This window comes from Oryctolagus cuniculus, chromosome 18 (assembly GCF_051225735.1).
Source record: "Oryctolagus cuniculus isolate XC-2025 breed Fujian yellow rabbit chromosome 18, ASM5122573v1, whole genome shotgun sequence".
Classification (NCBI taxonomy): Eukaryota; Metazoa; Chordata; class Mammalia; order Lagomorpha; family Leporidae; genus Oryctolagus; species Oryctolagus cuniculus.
This window is the reverse complement of record NC_142884.1, coordinates 12947501-12969798: the sequence shown is the minus strand read 5'-3', so window position 1 is coordinate 12969798 and position 22298 is coordinate 12947501. Positions and strand designations below refer to the sequence as shown.

At 63.7% G+C, this 22298-nt stretch overlaps 1 protein-coding gene across 2 annotated transcripts in view; it reads left to right on the top strand.

Moving 5' to 3' along the window:
* CLPTM1 (CLPTM1 regulator of GABA type A receptor forward trafficking) overlaps window positions 1–18879 on the top strand; it is a 29621-nt gene extending 10742 nt beyond the window's left edge. For both annotated transcript variants that reach the window (XM_070062119.2, XM_008252255.5), the window contains exons 3-14: window positions 5990–6113; window positions 6737–6895; window positions 8397–8514; window positions 12997–13082; window positions 13474–13594; window positions 14117–14361; window positions 14816–14909; window positions 16127–16317; window positions 16553–16648; window positions 16878–17013; window positions 18106–18273; window positions 18355–18879. In XM_070062119.2, the coding sequence (XP_069918220.1) occupies window positions 6111–6113; window positions 6737–6895; window positions 8397–8514; window positions 12997–13082; window positions 13474–13594; window positions 14117–14361; window positions 14816–14909; window positions 16127–16317; window positions 16553–16648; window positions 16878–17013; window positions 18106–18273; window positions 18355–18530 (1593 nt within the window). In that variant the 5' untranslated portion in view covers window positions 5990–6110 and the 3' untranslated portion in view covers window positions 18531–18879. The remainder of the gene's footprint in view (window positions 1–5989; window positions 6114–6736; window positions 6896–8396; window positions 8515–12996; window positions 13083–13473; window positions 13595–14116; window positions 14362–14815; window positions 14910–16126; window positions 16318–16552; window positions 16649–16877; window positions 17014–18105; window positions 18274–18354) is intronic.
* The last annotated feature ends 3419 nt before the right edge of the window (window positions 18880–22298 follow it).

Here is a 22298-nt window from a genome sequence, read left to right as displayed (position 1 = left end):
TTTGAAGCTCCTGGCTCCTGGCTTCGTCCTGGTCCAACCCTGGCCTTTCAGCCATTTGGGGAGTGAACCAGTGGATGGATGACCTCTCTCTCTCTCTCTGCCTCTGCCTCTGCCTCTGCTTCTCCTTCTCTGTAACTTTGACTTCCAGATAAAAAATATTTTTAAAGAAGGTACAGTTCTTCTCTTTCCCAAAAGCCCAACACAGCACTCGTTTTACATTTTGTTGTCCCCACCCGTCTGTAAAGGTTGGGAATCAGAATCTTTATTCTGGTGGCCAAAGCCCCTGTCTCTAAAATTTAGAAGTTTGCTTGTTTTAAGATTGATTTATTTATCTGACAAGCAGAGTGTGTGTGAGAGAGATCTTCCATCCACTGGTTTACTCCCCAAATGCCTATAATGGCCAGGCTAGGCCAGGCCAAAGCCAAGAACTGGAAACTCAGCTGGGTTTCCCATGTGGGTGGCAGGCACCCAAGTCCTTGGGCCTCACCACTGCGCTCCAGGGCGTGCATTAGCAGGGAGCCAAAGTTGGAGTGTGCTGGGGCGCCAGCATGTGGCGTCGCAGGTAAAGCTGCTGCCTGCGACGTGAGCATCCCCTGTGGGTTTGCATTTCGGCTGCTCCACTTCTTTTTTTAAAGATTTATTTATTTATTTGAAAGTCAGAGTTACACACAGAGAGAGGGAGAGGCAGAGGAGAGAGAGGGAGAGAGAGAGGTCTCCCGTCTGTTGGTTCACTCCCCAGTTGGCCGCTGGAGCTGTGGCGACCCAAAGCCAGGAACCAGGACCCAGGAGCTGCTTCTGGGTCTCCCATGGGGGTCAGTGGCCCAAGGACCTGGGCCATCTTCTACTGCTTTCTCAGGCCACAGCAGAGAGCTGGATTGGAAGTGGAGCAGCCGGGACTCGAACCGGTGCCCATATGGGATGCCGGCACCGCAGGCAGAGGCTTAGCCCGCTACGCCACAGCGCCAGCCCCATAGATTTATTTATTTCAAAGAGTTACAGATAGAGGAAGAGACAAAGAGATCTTCCATGTGTTGATTCATGCCCCAAGTGGCCACAACGGCCAGGGCAGGGCCGGGCTGAGGCCAGGAGCCAGGGGTCACAATCCCAGCCCCTGTAGACTCTCTTAGAACAAAACGAAACAAAGCGAGCTGTGAGGCCAGCAGCAGGACTGGACCGCAGACGCTCCACGTGCGACTCCGGCGTCCTCAGCAGCCCTTACCTACCGGCTCTTTGCTCTGCTCGTTTTTCACACAATATATATATTTTTTTAATTATTTCATTTATTTGAAAGAGTTACAGAGAGAGAGAGAGAGAGGTCTTCCATCCACTGGTTCACTCCCCAGATGGCCACAATGGCCGGAGCTGCGCCAATCCGAAGCCAGGAGTCAGGAGCTTCCTCCAGGTCTCCCACGCGGGTGCAGGGGCCCAAGGACTTGGGCCATCTCCCACTGCTCTCCCAGGCCACAGCAGAGAGCTGGATCAGAAGAGGAGCAGCCGGGATGGGATGCCGGTGCCGCAGGCCAGGGCGTTAACCTACTGCACCACAGTGCCGGCCCCCCCAGTATTTTGTTTTGAGGCTCTTAGTTTGTTGTTTGTTTACGTCTGCATTTTCTTACGCTCCCGCAAACAGTCTTCAAGTCTGACTGCTGTAAATAGACGAGGACTGTGGTTTGTTCAGTTGTGTTCCTGTGCGTGATGTTGTAACCGTTCCTCGCGCCCAGCTCGGCGGCATCAGGTGCACTCATTGTGCGGCCTTCACTGTTGTCCAGCTCCGGAGCTCTGCCCTCCTACCTGGAGCCTGACTCCCCCACTTCCCCCAGTTGTTGTTGTTGTTTTAATTATGTTAATGTGTGCTTCCATTACTCCCATTACTTCCCGATGCCTGCAATGGCTGGGGCTGGGCCGGATGGAAGCTGGGAGATGGGAATTCAGGAGGGTCTCCAGGTGGGTGGCCCGAGGCCTCCCAGGAGTGCGGCAGTGGGGAGCAGCAGAACCGGGACTCTGCAGGGGCTGATTTCCATAGCTGGTCACGCCTCCCCCCCCCACCAGGTTCACACCCCGCGCTTTCCCCCACATCCACACCCCACATCTTCACCCCACGCCTGCACCCTGCGCCTTCCCCCACGCAGAGGCGGGCTCCCACCCCACGTCCCCCTTCACAGAGTGCCCCGGCCATGACCTGCGCCAGCTGCCGTCGGAGGCTTTGGGCTGCTGGTGGTGGGATTTTGGGAGCCGAGGAGGTGGTTCTGTCACTGCTGTGGTTCGCATGCTGTCCGTTGTTTCCGGTCGCCTCTTTCTGTCATGTTACTGGGAGAGCGGGTCCTTCGCGCGCCAGACGCAGACCATGAGCACTTTGGAGGACTCTGTCTGAAACTTCTGCGTTCGTGTCTTGTTCTGCCTCTGGACTGTGGTAGCTGCGGCGTCTCGGTTCCCTGTGTGCCTGGCCTGCACCTGCCTGCACCTGCCTGCATGTTGGTTCTCAGGCGGGGGAAGTCACTGAGACCTGGAACGCGCAGACTCGCTCTGCCTCTGCTGGCTGCTTGCGGGCATTACCCGCCCCCAGGGTCTCCTTCCTCCAGGGTACAGGCGGGAGCTGCCTGCGTGACTCCTCGTGCAGGCCTGCTGTGCGGCTCCTCTGTGCGGGGCTCAGCGTGGCCTGGTGCCCGCCTCCCCCTGGGCGTGGAGCCCTGGAGGTGCTGGCGTCCGCGTGTGGGTCCCTGTGCCCTCCCGTGGGCCCGAGGCAGGTGCACCTCGCAGCGCTCCTTATCCTCCTCAGTTCTCCCCATCTCCCCTTCAGCGTCGGCCTGGTGAATGCAATCCCGTGCATGCTCACTGCTTTTGCTCACATACGTGTACATTGTATTAGAATTATTTGCCAGAGGAGACGGCACAATAGGTCAAGCCGCCGCTGGTGATCCTGGCATCCCGAGTGGGCGCCAGTTCAGGTCCTGGCTGCTCTGCTTTCCATCCAGCTCCCTGCTGATACACCCGGGAAAGCAGCCGAAGTTGGACCAAGTGCTGGAGTCCCTGCCACGAGCTGGGAGAACCAGCTGGATTGTGGACGGTCCTCTGTCCAGCGTGTCCAGCCGGCCCCCCGGCAGCCCAGCCGGCATCAGAGCTGGGGGCGGGTGGCCCAGGGGCAGTCGCCTACGCCATCGCCCTCGCTTCGTGTCCCTGTGGAGGCCTGAGGAGGGTGCGTGTCCTGCGGCTGGCTGTCTGGAGAGGCCGCTCTCGTCAGCTTTATTGGGTTACACGGCGCAGCCCTGCCTCTTATCACTTAGTGTGCATCTCTGCCTGTGCCTCACGTAGAAATTAAACCTGTCACAGGCGGGCACGTACACACAGGGTCCTGGATGCACCCTGCAGCTCGGGGGGACCACCACGGTCCAACCCCGGTGGGGTTCCAGGCTCCTGGCTTCAGCCTGGCCCAGCCCCAGCCGTTGCAGCCATGTAGGGAGTGAACCAGCAGACGGAAGATCTCTCTCTTTCTCTCTCTGCCTCTCTGTAACTCTGGCTATCAAATAAATAAATAAATATTTAAAAATAATTATCTACAAGAACATCTATGAGAACAGTCTTACTGTATCATAATAATCATAAACACGAGATTTATTGATATATTCCTAGTATAACTTTTTTTTTAAAGATTTATTTATTTATTGGAAAGACGGAGTTATAAAGAGGCAGAGGCACAGGTCTTCCATCAGCTGGTTCACTCCCCAAATGGCTGCAAGGGGCGAAGCTCATCCTGTCTGAAGCCAGGAGCCAGGAGCTTCTTCCAGGTCTCCCATGCAGGTGCAGGGGCCTAAGGACTTGGGCCGTCTTCTACTGTTTTCCCAGGCCACAGCAGAGAGCTGGCTCGGAAGTGGAGCAGCTGGGTCTCGAACTGGCACCTATATGGGATGCGCCAGCCCCTGTTTCTTAAGATAGGCAGAAATCTCCCATCCAGTGTTTTCCAGTAGCTGAGGCTGGGCCAGGCTGAAGCCGGGAACTGGGAACTCAATCTGGTCTCCCGCATGAGTAGCAGCAGGGACCCAGCTGTTAGGGTGAGGGATAGAGCAGGGACTTGAGTCAAGGCACTCTGGTGTGGGATGTGGGCATCCTCAGCAGGGTCTTTTTTTTTTTTTTTTGACAGGCAGAGTTAGACAGTGAGAGAGAGAGACAGAGAGAAAGGTCTTCCTTTGCCGTTGGTTCACCCCACAATGGCCGCCGCGGCCGGCGCACCGCGCTGATCTGAAGCCAGGAGCCAGGTGCTTCTCCTGGTCTCCCATGGGGTGCAGGGCCCAAGCACTTGGGCCATCCTCCACTGCACTCCCTGGCCACAGCAGAGGGCTGGCCTGGAAGAGGGGCAACCGGGACAGAATCCGACGCCCCAACCGGGACTAGAACCTGGTGTGCCGGCGCCGCAAGGCGGAGGATTAGCCTAGTGAGCCGCGGCGCCGGCCTCTCAGCAGGGTCTTAATCACTGTGTTAGCACCTACCCCGTGTCTTCTTAGTCGTCTTCATATATATATAATATATATATATACACTCAAACTTTTATTGATTTTTTAAAAGATTTTATTTATTTATTTGAGAGGTAGAGTTACAGACAGTGAGAGGGAGAGACAGAAAGGTCTTCCGTCTGCTGGTTCACTCCCCAGATGGCTGCAATGGCCAGAGCTGTGCCAATCCAAAGCCAAGAGCCAGGTGCTTCCCGGTCTCCCTTGTGGGTGCAGAGGCCCAAAGACTTGGGCCACCTTCCACAGCTTTCCCAGGCCACAGCAGAGAGCTGAATTGGAAGAGGAGCAGCCGGGACTAGAACTGGCGCCCATATGGGATGCCAGCACCACAGGCGGAGGATTAACCTACTGTGCCATGGCGCCGGCCCCCGGTTTATTTTCATTTTTATTTGAAGCGCACAGAAAGACAGATGGAAAGAGCCCTCCCATCTGCTGGCTCACTCCCCAGATGCCCACAACAGCCAGGGCTGGGCTAGGCCAAAGCCAAGAGCCTGGAACTCAGTCTGGATCTCCCACGTGGGTGGCAGGGGCTCAATACCTGAGCTGTCATCTGCTGCCTCCCGCAGTGCACAGAGCAGAGGGCTGGATGGGAAGTAGAAGAGCAGGACTTGGGCCAGGCGCTCTGCTGTGGGAATCCAAGTGGCAGTTTAACCCTTGGCCAGACACTGCCCCAGCGTTCTTTTCCCCCTCCCTCCCTCCCTCCCTCCCTGTTTCCCTCCCTCTCTTTTGAAAGGGAATGTTACAGAGGGAGAAGGAAACACAGAGAGAGACCTTCCATCTACTGGTTCACTCCCCAAATGGCCAGGCTGAAGCCAGGAGCCTGGAATTGCATCCGGGTCTCCCACATGGGTAGCAGGTGTCCAAGCACTCGGGCTGTCTTCTGCCACCTCCCAGGTGCATTAGCAGGGAGCAGTGTGGAAAACAGAGCAGTCAGAACTCGAACTGGTGCTCACATGGGGAAGCTCGTGTCGCAGGTGGCAGCTTAGCCCACTGTGCTACAATGCCAGCCCCACTGTATTCTCAATACGTTAATAAGTTTTATCAGACTTTTCCAGTTCCTTCCAAAGGGAGAGTTGGTCTGAACAACCCAGGCCGTTGACCCTGAGGCTAGCCCATTAGTACTCTCTGCTTGTCCGGTTTCCAGGCGACCGGAAGCTCGCTGGTGGTGTCTCCCGAGGTTCTGTGCCGCTGCCTGCTGGGATTCCAGGTTCTCCGGAGCCTCTCACCGGGGACCCAGGGCACTGGCACCTTCAGTTGCCCGTGTCAGAGGGTTTGGTGGCCGAAGCCATCATGGCCTGGTTGTCACCAGCAGGACTCGGCTGGGGGCTCTGCGTGGAGACCAGGGCGGTGCCAGGCGCCCCACCCCAGTCTCTCCCTGCAGGATTCGCGGCCTCTTGTCAGCTCCGCACCTGTGCGCCTCCCTCCGCAGTGGTGGCGCGGGAGGAAGGAGAAGGCCTGGACTCACTGCCGCGCTGCTTCCCTCCTAGGATCTTCATCATCTGGGCCATCAGCAGCTGGTTCCGCCGAGGGCCGGCCCCTCAGGACCAGGCGGGCCCCGGAGGAGCCCCGCGCGTCGCCAGCCGCAACCTGTTCCCCAAAGACACTTTAATGGTAACCGCTGGATGCAGGGGCAGAAGGTGACAGGTGGGCGGAGTGTGGGGCAGGTGGGCGGGAGGGAGGGGTTCCTGGTCACCATGGGCTCTGAACAGTTGGGGCGTGGGGTCATCAGGCATTGTCCGAGGGGTGGAGCCCATGCCTTTGGGAAGTTGACAGCGGAGACCTTTAGCACTTGATCTCAGGGCCGTGGGAAGGGAGCTGGGGAGGCGTCATGGGCACGGGCAGAGCCGGAGCTTCCCCGGCCAGCGCCAGCCCCAGCTGTGCGGCTCTGGGTTCTGTCAGTAGGGTGACCACTGCCCCGCTTCCCTGCTCCGTGGGCCGTGGGGGCAGGAGGGGCTGGGCTCCCACTCCCCGTGTCCTGAATGGGCAGCGGGTGCCTGCTTTGCCCTGAGGCTGCAGCCCAGAAGGAGCCAGCGTTCCGGGCTCCTGCTGCTGTCCACGGGGTGGGGAGGAGAAGTGACTCTCTTCTCTCCGCGACTCCCCGTCCCCACGCACGCTGGTTCACGAGGGGCCGACGCCGCCCGGCTCTTCCTCCACTCTTTATCTGCGCACGCGCTGAGGCTCCGATGAATGGCCCTGAGCTCTGGCCCCCCCCCCCGCCCCCGCTCCACCCCCAGAACCTGCACGTGTACATCTCGGAGCACGAGCACTTTACAGACTTCAACGCCACCTCGGCTCTCTTCTGGGAGCAGCACGACCTCGTGTACGGCGACTGGACGAGCGGCGAGAACTCGGACGGCTGCTACGAGCACTTCGCAGAGCTGGACATCCCGCAGGTAGGGCGGCCGGGGCTGGGCGCACACCGCAGGGCCTGCTCCCGGTACTCTCGCGGCCCTGCCGCAGCCGCCTGCTGCGCTGCGTCCCGCGGCCTCTGTGCTTCGCCCTCCCCGTCAGAAGGAGGGCCGTGGGGGTGAGACCTGCCCCGGGATTCTTCCAGCTGGCCCGAGGTGTGCAGTCCTGGGCTTTCAACCAGCGAGGGGTTAGTGATTGCCTCGGGTTTATCTGGGGGTCATCAGTTTGTCCGGCAGCCCATTTCAAAGTAATTTTAGCTGATGTGCAGTGAGCACCTACTAAGTGCAGGACGCCGGCTAGGAGGACTCATGGAAACCTCCCGGCAGCCCCATCTGACAGATGAGGAAGGTGAAGTGCAGAGAGGTAGAGCGACTGCCTCAGGTCACACAGCTCGGGCTCGCTGACTCTGGTCTCTGGCAGCCCCAGGTACAAATGCTGCCTCCTCCAGGAAGCCCTCTGTGGGTTCTCAGGGCCTGCTGGGCTTCCCCATCCCAGCCCTGCCCCCTCTCGGTCCTTACTGTGTGGGTCAGGTCTTTCTCCCCGTGGGGCTGAGTCCTGTGAGGGTGAGGCTGGGGCTGTCTTGGTCACTTCTGTATCCCCAGCACTGCCCAGCAGGGGACTGGGTGCAGCATCAGTAAGTGTTGCACCTGTGCTGTGCCCTCCTCTCTGTCCAGCAGGCCTCCTGGGATGGGAGGGGTTCCTGCTCGGGCTCTGGGGGCTGAAGCAGGGGTGCACACGGCCTCTCTCGAAGCCTCAAGCCAAGCCCCCAGCCCCAGGGCCTGCCCCTGCGCCCAGGGCTGTCACCCTGGCCGTGAGAGCTGCTCCTGAGCGCCGGGCCTCATCTGCGTCCAGGCTTCAGGCGGGGTCAGGTGAGGTGGGAGGTGGGGCCGTGAGGGGACCCAGGCCCCGTGGTGAGAGGCTGCAGGGTCAGGCGCAGGGCTGGCACGGGCTCTGCCTTCCGCCAGTGCCCCGGGCCCCGCACCGCCCCTCCCTTCCCTGGCGGCTGGCCGGGTGAGCGAGGACCAGCTGGCGTCCCACACCTGGTGTGCAGCATGGGGCAGCCACAAGCCCAGCTCGCTGGCTGGAGGCGCTGTGGCGCTTCCCACGGTCAGGGCGCAGCCGTGTTGGCCTCACTTCCTGCCCAGCGGACGCATGAAGGCCGCAGGTGGATGGAGCCCCGGGCTGTGCCAGGCCCCGCAGCAGGGCCTCTGGAGAAGCCTCCGTCTCTCTGGGCAGTGCTGGGATGGGCATCCTCCTCGTGGGCACTGGGCGGCAGAGAGGAGGCCTGGCGCACACGGCTGCGCGGTGGGGCCGGGACCCGGGTCTGCTCCTACCCCCGAGGTCGGCTCCCCCGTGCTCAGCTGCACTCGGCCCCTGGGCACTCAGTGAATGCTGCAGCGTTGGGGGTGACCGCGGCGGGCCTGGTGTGGCCCAGCGTTTCCGCTGGGGCTGGCCTGCCGTCCACGCGCCGCCTGTCTCTCTCAGAGCGTCCAGCAGAACGGCTCCATCTACATCCACGTCTACTTCACCAAGAGTGGCTTCCACCCAGACCCCCGGCAGAAGGCGCTGTACCGCCGGCTCGCCACGGTCCACATGTCCCGGAGTAAGTCTCTCGCCTGCAGCCTGGACCCCGCATCCGGGAGATGTGGTCCTGGGAGCCCCCGGCAGCTGTGGGGGCCAGCAAGTCCCAGGGCCAGGAGGGTGGCGCGAACCCTGCTCTCAGGGAGTAGGATTGCGGCGCCGCCTCGCCCGCCCTTCACGGCCTCCGTGGCTCCCTGGGAGGAATCGGGTAGAGAGCAGGCAGAGACGGGTTTGAGAAGGGGAGACGCAGAGTGTATGAAGAGCCCCGGCCGGGCTTGGCCATGCACGGCCCGCAGCCTGACTCGCCGGGGAGTGGACCGAGGGAGCCGGAGGATGTGTGAGGTCGGCCAGGTGATCTCTGGGTCTGTGTCTGTGTCTCTGGAGCCCCGTGAGCAGGCGCCATCGTGGCCGGCGTCTGGGCCTTGTTTGGTCTGCTACGAGCCAGCGGATCCGGGATGCTCGGGTGGGGAGGGACTGTGGGGCTGGCTGCGGTCTTCTGTTGCAAGCACTGTCCCCATTTTCATGCTGCTGGGCCAGCCAGGTGGTGCTGGACGCCCACTGGGAGAGTCCTAATTGTACACAAAACCCTGGGCCCCGTGGTGACCTCGAGGGCCTGGGCGTCTGCAGCTTCCTGGCCAGCACTGAGCAGGTTGCTGCGTGCAGAGCATTCGTACTCCTTCTTCTTTTTCAATCTTCATTTGAAAGGCAGGGTTACAGAGAGAGAGAGAGAGCGAGAGAGAGAGAGAGCGCGCGCTTCCACCTGCTGATTCACTCCCCCAAATGGCTGCAATGAATGGGGCTGCGCCAGGCCAGGAGCCTGGAACTCCATCTAGGTCTCCCACGTGGGTGCAGGGGCCCAAGCACTTGGTTCATCTTTCACAGCTTTCCCAGACGCATTAGCAGGGAGCTGGAGTGGAAGTGGAGCAGCCGGGACTTGAACCAGCGCCCACATGGGATACCAGTATCACAGGTGGTGGCTTTGCCCTCTGTGCCACAGCACCGGCCCCATCATGTATTCTTACAGTCTCTCATGCATGTGTGGTTTCTTAGTTTTCCAGTTTCAAACGTTCTCACCGACTTTGCTGTGGAAGGATAGTTCTCCATACAGGAATGCAGTTGTTATTAGAACAGCACTCAGCATTTCAATGCTTTGGAGTGTGTGCCTACCATTCACATCTAAGCTACACAGTAAACACAAGTTGTTGTTTCTAATTGTTTATAGATCTGTTTTGTTTATTTGAAAGGCAGAGTGTGAGAGAGAGAGATAGAATCTTCCATCCTCTGGTTCACTCACCAAGTGGCCACAATGGCTGGGACTGGGCTAGACCAAAACCAGGATCCTGGAACTCCATCTGGGTCTCCCGCATGGGTGCTGGGGCCCAAACTTTGGGGACATCTTCCGCTGTTTTCCCAGGCACATTAACAGGGAGCTGGATTGGAAGTGGAGCAGCTGGGACTAGAACTGGCGCTCTGATAAGGGATATTGGCATTACCCATGGCAGCTGAACCGGCTACACCACAATGCAAGCCCTTATTAAGTATTCTTTTTTGCCCAACTCCTTACTTTCTGGATGGTTGGTAGTTGTCATTTGGGGCTGGCGTTGTGACGTAGCAGGTAAAGCCGCTGCCTGTAACACTGGCATACCACATGGGCACTGGTTCGTATCCCGGCTGCTCCACTTTCAATCCAGCTCCCTGCTAATGCTCCTGGGAAAAAGCAGCAGAAGGTGCCCCAGTGTGTGGGCCCTGCACCCATGTGGGAGACCTGGTGAAGCTCCTGACTCCTGACTTTGGCCTGGTCCTGGCTGTTGCAGCCACCTGGGGGGTGAATGAGCAGATGGAAGACCTCTCTCTTCTTTTCTTTCAAATAAATCTTCAAAAATAATGATAATAATTGTTATCTTTCTGCTTTTAGTGACTTTTTCCTTCAGTCCACTGTCTCCTGTCCTGATTGGTGGTCATTGTACCCATCTTTCTGTATAGAGAAACAGGCAGATAATCTTTCATCTGCTGGTTCACTCCCTAGATAGCTACAGTAGCCAGGTCTGGGCCCAGCGGGATCCAGGAACCCTACCCAGGTCTCCCCTGCGGGTGCAGGAGCTGTAAGCTCAGGTCATGTCCGCTGCTCTCCCAGGCGCATTGGCAGGGAGCCGGGTGGAAAGCAGAGCTGGGGCTCAGGCCGGCCCTCCATGTCGGGGAGCCCACCCTGGCGGCAGCAGCCTAACCCTGTGCCGGAACACTGCCCTCTAGTGTGGATGCTGTGCGCTCTGCCTAGCTCTGTTTCTTTCTTTCCTTGGGCCACCTCTTATGTATTGCGATCGTCCCAAACATTCCCTGTGCGCTGGCCAAGGTCCCTGGCTTTTTGTGTGTGATGCAGGAGCGGGCGCCGTCCGTCTGCGTGAGCTGGGTCTGTCCTACTCCTTGTCAGAAAGTCCCCTTTGTTTTTTGTTAGCTGTGCCCGATGAGCCTATGTTGATCCCTAAAACCGGTTTGGAAAACTCCCCGTGTTTGCTGGGCGCTGTAGAACAGGCCCGTGTCCGTGCCCCTGTGCGGTGGCGGGTCCCAGCTGGCCGCCCTGCAGCGCGGGTGCAGAGGAGAGCGGCACGGGCGGCCTGAGGGGCAGCGCAGCGGGCCACACTGCCTGAGCCTTGGGCCGCCTGCGTGGGCCTGCCCGCCTGTCAGCCCGGGCAAGGCCTGTGTTCGCTGTGGCTTGTCTTTGGTGATGGTGCCGTTGGCGCTGGGACAGACAGCAGTGTGGTCTGCAGAGTCGGCTCTGCAGCCAGGACCTGAAGAGCCCACCAGGACAGCCAGGCCTCCCTCCCCAGCCTTGGAGCTGGGACCCCTGGGGCGGGGGCTCCTCCCAGGGACTCTTGCAGTCAGCCACGCGCCACCTCCAAGGCAAAGAGTGGGCATGGGACCAGCCAAGCCCCCCTTTTGCCCTAAAGGCCAGGGGTGGGCGTAAAGCAGGGCTGTCCCCGAGACTGCGCCACAGGAGAGGCCGAGAGCCTCCTCGTGGAAGGAGGTGAAGCGGGGACGCGGTGCTGATGTCACCCGGCGTCGTCTGCCTGTAGCGAGAGTTCCAGAATCCCTTGCGCGTCCCGCCCACAGCCTGGCCCTGGACCAGTGCCTGGTGCCGCCTGTGGCCAGGCCCTGCTGAGAACAGGAGCCGGGCATCTCCCCTGTCATCCTTTCTGCCCCAGCCCCGCCCCCTTCCCGCACAGTGAACGCCCACCCTGGGGCCCACTGCTCCCCTGGACCTGGGGCGGAGTGAGTGCAGAGAGGACGGTGGGCTGACGTTTGTGGGAGCTGCGAGAAGACGGGGCGCTCCTCCTCCCCGTCCCCAGGGAAGTGACACCCCTTGCCTGTCGGAGCCGGAGTCCGGGTGTTGCCGGGCCCCTCTCCCACTTCCCCATCTCTCCGGCCCCAGGGGCGGGCCAGCGCTCCTTCCCCAGTGAGGAAGAGCAGAAAGTCCCCGGGCAGAGGTGGGCGCAGCCTCCCCCACAGCCGGCCCGTGGCCTTCGCAAGAGGAAGTGAGGCCACACCCAGGCGGGGACTCGCAGCCCCCTGGGCTTGGCGTCTTCACGTCTTCACGTCGTGGCCCAGACTTCGCTGCAGCTGTCCCCAGCTGCCTGTTTCTGGCCGTGTGCTGGGTGGGCCCTCGCTGAGCGTGTGCAGGCGCTGGGCAGACAGCCCCAGGGAGGCGGCGGGCGGGCACCTTGCGGGGCCGGGCGGGCGGGCGTCACGTCAGCACCGAAGGCTGACCGGGGGCCTCTGTGAGGCTTGTGCAGGCCCTTCCGGGGCACTGGCAGCTCCTCCCAAGGCCCCGCGTCAGATGTGAGCCGAGGAACCGCACAGGCACGGGATGGTGAGCCGCAGACCCGCGGCCTGATCCTTGCTTTCAGCGAGTCGCTGGCTGCCCTGTGGAGAGAAGGCTGTGCTGGCCAGGGTGGCCAGCAGCAAGGTCGTGACCAGGAGACCGCAGTCACCCAGGAGGGAGCCCCTGGCTCTGTGGGCCCTGGAGGTGGGAGGGGCGGCGGGGCGTGGAGGGTGGGGAGGGCGCCCAGGACAAAGCTGCCTGGGGAAGCTGGGGCTGGGCGGGCATGCATCCTGGCCTCTGGCCGGTGCTGAGACACCTCTCGGGCTGCCCGAATCCCACCCGGAGCACCTGGGTGGATTCCCAGCTCTGCATCTGATCCGCTTCCTGCTGACGGCAGCAGAGGCGACTCGAGTACTTGGTCCTGCTGCCCATGTAGGAGATCCGGGTGAAGTTCTGGCTTGGTCCAGGTTACTAGGGGCATCTGGGAAATGGAATAGCAGACGAGGGGGATCTCTCTCCCTCTCTCTCTAATAATTTTGTAAAAACAAAGAAACAAAATCGGGAGGAACCAGGCTGGCTAAGGTTTGGCGAGAGGTCAGCCCCAGGTAGCGCGATTCCCGGCGGGGGAGGCGGCGGGAGCGGCTGCTGGCAGACGCGGGTCTCTCACATCCCCCTTCCCCGCCACAGTGATTAATAAATACAAGCGCAGGCGGTTTCAGAAAACCAAGAACCTGCTGACGGGAGAGACAGAAGCTGACCCAGAAATGATCAAGGTAAACATGGGCAGGGCTGGCAGGGCCCCAGGGACCAGATGGGCTCTGCCGCTGCCACCAGCCTGGGGCCTGCTTCTCAGGGGAGTGGGAGGAGTCCAGAGTGGCCCTGGGCAGTGGGGGCGGGCCTAGCCCCAGGCCCACGTGGAGTGAGGACGCCTGCTGAAGTCCCACAGCCAGGAGGTGTCTCACGGGGTGGATGGTTGCTGCCACCCTGGGGGCTGCGAGGCCGGCACGTGGGCCTGTGGTGACACCAGGGGCCCCCTCCTCGCTGTGAGCTGGCCGGGGAGCTGCCTCCAGCTGTCCTGCGGTCCTCGCACAGTCGTGGTTGTCATGGGAACCCTTGGGCCGGTGCCTGCTGGGCACCTCCACTCAGCACCTCATCTCTCCTCAGAGAGCCGAGGACTATGGGCCCGTGGAGGTGATCTCCCACTGGCACCCCAACATCACCATCAACATTGTGGATGACCACACGCCGTGGGTGAAGGGCAGCGTGCCCCCACCCCTGGACCAGTGTAAGCCCCCAGCCTTCTGGCCCCTTGGGAGCCTTGGGAAGGGTGCTCTGGGCCCGATTCCTGTCTTCTGACCCCGCCCCCTGAGAGAACTTCCTAGGCTCTGTCTCTCCTGAACTCCCCCCCCCCATCCTGTCCTGCCTCCTTTGTCTCCTCCCCCCCACACCCACTCCCCTGGTGACCCAGGACTGACCCCCATGTGTCAGAATCAGGCTGCAGACAAGTCTCATCCAGCCCACAAGCCTTTTTGACAAATACGCATCCATTGCCCACAGTGTCTTGAAGAGCCCAGTTGGCTTCTTGGTAAAATCAGGGCGTGTGGCAGCTGCCGGGGCAGCCGGGGCCGGATCTGACCAGGGCCCAGCTGCGCCTTCAGCAGGGGTCTGACCCTCCTGCCCTTCCCACCGCGGGCCCAGGGCCCTTCAGCCGCTCGTGGCACAGCACCCCCAAACGCCAGGGGGCCTTGTCGGGGCCTGCAGGCCCCTGGAGGCCGCGGGTGCCAAGTGATGCCCCCGCTTCCTGCAGACGTGAAGTTCGACGCCGTGAGCGGCGACTACTACCCCATCATCTACTTCAACGACTACTGGAACCTGCAGAAGGACTACTACCCCATCAACGAGAGCCTGGCCAGCCTGCCGCTGCGCGTCTCCTTCTGCCCGCTCTCACTCTGGCGCTGGCAGCTCTACGCCGCCCAGAGCACCAGGTCGCCCTGGAACTTCCTGGGTGACGAGCTCTACGAGCAGTCGGACGAGGAGCAGGACTCGGTGAAGGTGGGTGCTGCGCGGGCCCCCGCCCTGCGCGCCCGGGCCCAGGTTTCCAGCCTCCGGGCCCCCCGCCCCGGGTCCTGTGCCTGGGTTCCCATGGCCTCGTCAGGGCTCTTCTGCTTGCGCGGCCGGGCCCTCTGCGGCTGACCCGGCCCAGCCCTGTGCCCCCGACTTCGGGCTCTGACCCATCTCTGCCCTCTCGGGAATCCCTCCTCCTGGTGCCTGTGACGTCCGTGCTGCCCACAGCTGTGACTGCTGTGGGTCCCTGTTCCTCACGGCAGCTGCCCGCCTGCCCCAGTCGCAGCCTCCTGCCCCCTTGCCGTCTCCCCATCTGCACGTCTCTGGCCCTCAGCCCTGGGGGTGGTCAGCAGGTGCTACAGGGGGTGTTGGGGCATGAGATAAAGCTTCCAGCATGGCCCCCGGCTGGGGGCGGGGCTGCATTCACGAGCACCCCCCACAGGTGGCCCTCCTGGAGACCAACCCCTACCTGCTGGCGCTTACCATCATCGTCTCCATCGTCCACAGTGTCTTTGAGTTCCTGGCATTCAAGAACGGTAGGGCGAGGCCCTGGGCCTGTGGGAGACCGCGGTGGGGGTGGTCCTGGGGGATAGGGTCTGCCCCTCGTCCTGCCTCCCCCACCCTCCCCACCCTCCCCCACTCTCCAGGGGCCTTGTGAGCCTGGAAGGGGAAGGGCGCCCGAACTCCCAGCCCAGAATCTCCCACCGACCAGGGGAGCAGCGGAGGGAGGGGCTGGGCCTGCCGCCAGGCCGAGGCCGGGGCGCGCCTCCAGGAAGCAGGCCGGGGAACTCCGAGGCCAGGAGCAGGGAAGCCCCGGTGCTGCTCCCCCTGGCGGGCCCGGCCCACTGCTTTGCTAGGAGGCCCCTGTGCCAGCCGTGTGTGGTTGCATGGCCGCTGTGCTGGTGGCCGGGCGCTGGCCTGCGCACCCCCACCAGGTGGAGGCCGGGGCCGAGGCTCAGGGAGGGGAGGTCACTTGCCCGGCCACCCAGCTGCCAAGCGGCCATCCGTCTGCCCCGACTGACCCTCCAGGCCCCAGGGGCCCCGGATCAAGCTGCTGATGGCGTGCCCGTCCCGGCGCTGCAGTGCCAGGGCTGGGCAGGGACCGGTGTCTCTCGCCGTCCTGGGCAGGACCAGCTCACTGAACTCTGCCCCCGGAGCTGGGGGGCGGGGGGCTCTGTCCAGATGAGAAGTGAGGCACGAGGAGGCGTGGCCACTGAAAGCTCCCGCGGCCCCTCAGGTCCACCCACCCTCACAAGCCGCTGCCTCCACGGGGCCCCGGACGTGGGCGGACGTCCGCCCTGCGGCCTGCTGAGCCCTCGCACACTGAGCGCAGAGCTGGCCCTGCTGACCGCCGGAGCGTGCCCGTGGGAGACCAGGGCTTCCAGGGTGTGGCTGGGGCTCCCCCAGGGGCATTCAGGTGGGGTGCCGGAGGGACCCCAGGTCGGAGAGCAGAGCCCGGGCTCGCTGGTGCCTGCGGGTGCCGCCAGCCCCGTGCGGGGTCGAGGAGCCGGAGGCGGCGGTCTCGGCGCGGCACAGCGCAGACCTGGCTGTGCTGGCTCTGCGGCTCCTGACCACACCTCCACAGCACGTGTGGGGAGCCCGGGCAGCGGCCTGCGGGGCGCCCGCCTGTGCGGTGCCCTGGGCAGCACGGGGTGGACGTCCGGGGGCTGAGGCCGCCGCCGCCGCGGGGGCGTGAGGGTCATGCGGGGGGCGTGCGGCGGCTCCTCAGCCCCCGGCCGCCTGCCCCGCGCAGATATCCAGTTCTGGAACAGCCGGCAGTCCCTGGAGGGCCTGTCCGTGCGCTCCGTCTTCTTCGGCGTCTTCCAGTCGCTTGTGGTCCTGCTCTACATCCTGGACAACGAGACCAACTTCGTGGTCCAGGTCAGCGTCTTCATCGGGGTCCTCATCGACCTCTGGAAGATCACCAAGGTCATGGACGTCCGGGTAAGGCCGCGCGCCTGGGGCTGGGGGCATCGCCCGGGCCCGCCGACCCTGGAGCTGGCCCTGGGGCTTTCCCAGCCTGCCTCGCTCCCGGGACCCAGGGGATTTTCAGAGCAGGGGATTTCTCGGGTCACACGTGGGGCAGGGGAACTGGGAACGGTGGGAAGGGCAGACATTGGTTCTGGCATGGGGGCAGGAGCCAGGGAGCCAGCTGACCCGGCCCGGCCCCTGTCCACAGCTGGACCGGGAGCACAGGGTAGCAGGATGCTTACCCCGCCTGACCTTCAAAGACAAGTCCACGTACATCGAGTCTTCAACCAAAGTGTATGACGACGTGAGTGTCCGCCCCGGAGGGGCCGGGCGTCTGCTCGTGCCTGCCAGGCCTGTGCCTCACGGCCCGCCGCGTCCTCCGGCCCTGGCCCCTCCCTGCGGCGTTCGCTTCCTGGCTGAGTCCCGGGTCCCCAGGGCCACCTGAAAATTCCCGTGGTGCCGCGTGCCAGGCCGGTGTGGGGGGTGAGGGCGGGGAGCAGGGGAGCTGGAGCAGTCGGCCCTGTGACCCGCAGATGGCGTTCCGGTACCTGTCGTGGATCCTCTTCCCGCTGCTGGGCTGCTACGCCGTCTACAGCCTCCTGTACCTGGAGCACAAGGGCTGGTACTCGTGGGTGCTCAGCATGCTCTACGGCTTCCTGCTGACCTTCGGTGAGGCCCGGCGGGCAGGCGGCTCACGGCCCGCTCACGGCCGGTGTGGGAGACAGGCCGGCCCAGCGGGCTCACCGTGCAGTGTGGGAGACAGGCCGGCCCCAGCGGGCTCACCGTGCAGTGTGGGAGACAGGCCGGCCCCGAGTGGGCTCACGGCCGGTGTGGGAGACAGGCCGGCCCAGCGGGCTCACCATGCAGTGTGGGAGACAGGCCGGCCCCAGCGAGCTCACCGTGCAGTGTGGGAGACAGGCCGGCCCCTAGTGGGCTCACGGCCGGTGTGGGAGACAGGCCGGCCCCAGCGGGCTCACCGTGCAGTGTGGGAGACAGGCCGGCCCCGAGTGGGCTCACGGCCGGTGTGGGAGACAGGCCGGCCCCAGCAGGCTCACCGTGCAGTGTGGGAGACAGGCCGGCCCCAGCGGGCTCACGGCCAGTGTGGGAGACAGGCCGGCCCCGAGTGGGCTCACCGTGCAGTGTGGGAGACAGGGCCGGCCCTGAGCGGGCTCACCGTGCAGTGTGGGAGACAGGCCGGCCCTGAGCGGGCTCACCGTGCAGTGTGGGAGACAGGGCCGGCCCTGAGCAGGCTCACCGTGCAGTGTGGGAGACAGGCCGGCCCCAGCGGGCTCACCGTGCAGTGTGGGAGACAGGGCCGGCCCTGAGCAGGCTCACCGTGCAGTGTGGGAGACAGGGCCGGCCCGAGCGGGCTCATGGCTGGTGTGGGAGACAGGCTGGTCCCAGTGGGCTCACGGCCAGTGTGGGAGACAGGCCGGCCCGAGCAGGAGGACGCGAGGGTCCATTTCTGTCCTCGTCCTTTGCAACATTTTGTCTTGTGGGAAACCAGAGCAGCAGCAAGCAGACAGGAGAGTGCCAGGGCGGGGGGCGGGTGGAGTGAGGGCTGCACAGCAGGGGGCCGGGAGCCTCCCAGAGGAGAGGCTGAGCCCAGGGTGCCAGGGAGGGAGCCGGGCCCAGGTCTGTTGATGGGCAGAGCGCGTGCACAGGCCCTGAGGTAGGTCGGTCAGCGGGCACTCACACGGGGCGTGGGCGGGGCTCGGCGGTAGGCCCCGCCCCCTGCTCACAGGTGTCTCTCCTCCACAGGCTTCATCACCATGACGCCCCAGCTCTTCATCAACTACAAGCTCAAGTCCGTGGCCCACCTGCCCTGGCGCATGCTCACCTACAAGGCCCTCAACACCTTCATCGACGACCTGTTCGCCTTCGTCATCAAGATGCCCGTCATGTACCGGATCGGCTGCCTGCGGGACGGTGAGGCCCTGTGGCCGCGGGGGCGCCCGGCGCGCGGCCTGCACTGCGCTGCGCTCACGCCGCCTCCCCGTCTCCCCGCAGACGTGGTCTTCTTCATCTACCTCTACCAGCGGTGGATCTACCGCGTCGACCCCACCAGGGTGAACGAGTTCGGCATGAGCGGGCAGGACGCCACGGCCGCCCCCGCCCCCGCCCCCGCCGGCGAGGAGCCCCAGGAAGCCCCTGCGAAGCCAGCGGAGGACAAGAAGAAGGATTAGGCGCCACCGTCCCCGCCCGCCCCGGCTCCCGGTGACAGCACCCGCCTCCCCGGCCTCCGCCCCCCCGCCGCCCCCTCCCCGGACAGATGGGGCCGGGCCCAGGGCGCGCCGGCGGGGGGGGGGGCCGTCTGGCCGTCCGTCCTCTGTGTTCGCAGCCATCTCGCCCTGCCACAATCATGGGGAAGCCGACGGGGCGGGGCCGGGGGGCCGGGCGGGGGCGGGGCCGGGGCCGCTTGGGGCGCCCTCGGCCCTCCATCATCTTGTCCCTCGTCCCCGAGCGCCCGTGCCCCCACACCGCCGCCCTTTAACAGTCTGGATTTAATAAATTCATATGGGTGTTTAACTTAAATTCAGCCCCTCCCCTCCCGTGCCTCGCCGGGCGGGAGCCCTGGCCCCTCGCTACTTGTGCGGCCTCCAGCCCTCGAGGGCCCTTTCGTCCCTGTCCCTGTCCCTGTCCCCAGTTCGCCGACACCCCGAGCTGCTTGCCGTGAGCTTCCGGCTCGGGCTCAGCGCGGCCCAGTTCAGAGCAGCGCGCGCGCCCCTCGCACTCCAGCAGGGCTGGGAGCGTGGTGGGCAGCCAGGTTTGCTGCTTGTGTGAGCAGTGGGCGCCCCTGGACTGGGGCCCGGCCCCCCGCTTCACGGCTGAGTGCCCTGGCCTGCACTCCGAGGGCGGGGGCCCTGCAGCCCCGGGCAGGCTTTTGGGCTGAGGCCCCCCCAGGCTCCTGCAGGCTCCGCGTGCTGTCTGCCCTGCAGAGCCAGGCAGGGAGCCCAGGGGCCGGCAGGGGGCAGAGGGGCAGGCAAGGCAGAGGGGGCGGTACGTAGACCCGGCCCGAGTGCCCTTGGAGCCTCGCTGCCGTGGGCTCTTGGGCACCGCACCTCACCGGCCGCATTGCTCCGGCTCCTCCCCGCAGCCCTGGGCCCAGCTTTCCAAGCTTCTTGTTTAGTTTTAATCTCATCTGCTTGAAAGGCAGAGTGACAGAGGGATCTTCCACCTACGGCTCACGCCCCAGATGCCTGCAAGGGCCAGGCTGGGCCAGGCCAAAGCCAGGACCTGGGAGCTCCATCCGGGTCTCCATGGGGGCGGCAGGGGCCAAGCGCTCGAGCCATCTGTGCCTTTTCCCTGGTGTGCGTCCGCAGGAAATCGCGCTGGAAGTGCGCATGTGTGGCGCTCCGGTGCGCAGTGTGGGCCTCGCAGGCGCCCAGGAGTTTGGCAAGGCCCCTGGGCCGCCCCGCATCTCTGCCAGGCCCCTCCCCGTCTCCTGCCGGCGCTGGCCGTCTGTCCAGCTGCTGGAGGGCACTTTGTAAAGCTCAGGCATGGCCCAGCCAGCCCCTGCTCTGACCCCACCATGGCCCCCGGGGTCCTCATGAGCGCTCTAGCTTCTAACCCTTGAGCGACCTTAGGGGAGGGGGTGGGGCTTCCAAGTGCTCCCCCGCACCTCGAACTCGCCCCAGGCTCACCACTCCGCACTTCCAGCGCCGCCTCTTCCGGGAATCCCTCCCTGACCTTCAAGCTGAGCTCCCCCACTGAGGGTCATCGCTTCCTGTGGGTCAGCCTGCACGCGACAGACCCGTGAGGATGTGGCCGAGCTGCCTCGGGGGGCCAGGCGCACGGCCGAGCACAGAGCAGGGGCTGCGGCAGGCGAGTGGATGGCGCCTCCCCAGACCTGCTGAAGCGCGGGCCCCGGCAGTGGAGACGCTATGTGCGCTCGGTGCTCCTGGGCTGTGGTTCCGTGTCCACAGCCCAGCAGAAACCCTGAGCGCCGAGGATGTCGACCTGTCCTCTCAGGGGGCCAGATGTGTGCGTGGGCCAGAGGGGACTCGTGGGGGCGCCTGGGTCTGTCGTCATGGGAGCCCCCTTGGTGGCTTCACACCACGAGCCAGGCTGTAGACTAGGCGCAGGAATGGTTTGCTTTCTCCAGCGCACTTGACATTACTCCGTGTCCCCCTTCCCTCCTGGGCCACCCCCCTGTGGTCACTCCGTTCTAACTGCCTCACTGTTCCTGAAACCGGCCACCAGGTCCCCCATCGCTGGGCCAGCCCGCCCTGTAGCCACGTGTCTCCCGCACTTGTCCAGGCTCTGGTGTGGCGACCTCAGACCTCTCCGGAGACACGGCCCCCCTCCCTGGCAGACCTGTCTGCTCATCTGTTTTCCATCTGCCCCCTCTCTTGGGCTTCAGCTGCCCCATGGCCAGGGCTTTGGATGTTAGAACAGGGCCTGGCGCCGTGACCCTGCGCAGTAGCAGGGGAGGGGAGAAAACGGAGCCCCAAACCCCCTGCGTAATCTGTCCTGGGTCGGTGACACAAGAGGCTGGGCCAATGTGAGATCTGTACGGAAGTGTCCGCTACTGCTACCATCGTCTTCACCCTCACCACCGCCCCGTTGCTAGGCCCATTGTCCAGACGGGAAACTGAAGGTCGCTGCCTGAGGTCACACAGCTGGCACGTGGGCAACCCAGGAGTCACTCCCTGGGCCCGCCAGGCAGCCCTCTCCTGAGGTTTTTGTAGGTCCAGTCCAGCCTGCCGCCTTGTGTGGGGTTAAAAACCCAAAGCTTATACTGTCTGGTGCTGGCGCTGTGGTGTAGCGGGCTAAGCCTCCATCTGCAGCGCCGGCATCCCATGTGGGTGCCGGTTTGAGACCCGGCTGCTCCACTTCCCATCCAGCTCTCCGCTATGGCCTGGGAAAGCAGTGGATGATGGCCCAAGTCCTTGGGCCCCTGCACCGGTGTGGGAGACCGGGAAGAAGCTCCTGACTCCTGGTTTCGGATCAGCGTAGCTCCAGCCATTGCGGCCATCTGGGGAGTGAACCGGCGGATGGAAGACCTCTCTCTCTCTCTTTCTCTGCCTCTCTCTAACTTTGCCTTTCAAATAAATAAATATTTAAAAAATAAAAAAAAAATACTGTCTCATGTGTGAAAAAGGCATTTCAAAAACGTATATCCATTTAAAAGGCAGACGACAGAACCAGCGAGCTACCTGCTGGTTCACTCCCCAGATGCCTGCAACAGCCAGGGTGGGGCCCAGGCCAGGAGCCTAAAACCCAGTGCCGGTCTCCCCCGTACTTGAGCCATTGCCGCTCCTCCCAGGGCGCACCTTAGCAGGAGCCTAGAATCCGAAGCAGAGCCAGGACTGGACCCCAGGCCCTCTGATGTGCGATGGGGGTGTCCCAGTGTCCCCATAAAAACAAAGAAAAAGTCCTATTGGAGCACAGCCACGCTGGCCATTGTACCCCGGCTTTGGCTGCCCCTGGGCAGCAGAGTGAGAACACCCGGCCGGCCAGGGCCTGAGCCTGGCGTGGTCACCGTCCGGCCCTTTGCAGACAGTGGCCGCTCTGTACCTCTCTCCGCGGCCTGAAGGGCCGGGAGCCACGCTCAGTCCACTGCCGGGGCCAGGCCCGGCCTGGGGAGTGCTGTGCCCAGGGTCCAGGGCAGGCGGCGCTCACACGGGGCTCGGTCAGCCTAGGCTGGGCCACTCTGTCTGCCTGGACAACGCAGTGAAGAGCTGAACACCCAAACGCCGCCCACGGGCCACGCGGGATGCGGGCGCTTGCCCTGTGTGCGGGCCCCCATGCTCAGAGGCTGGGCGCAGGGTTCCCAGGTGTCACTGATGTCCCTGTGCTCCCGGGGGCGCGTCCACGGCCGTCCACAGCGGTCCAGGCACTGGAGACCACCAGGGGCGGGGCGCAAGTCCCAGAGCCCGTGCCCGGCCTACGCTGCGAAGCCCCGGGCCCGAGAAGCGCCAGGCTCCCGTCTCACGCGGAGACCCGGCTCG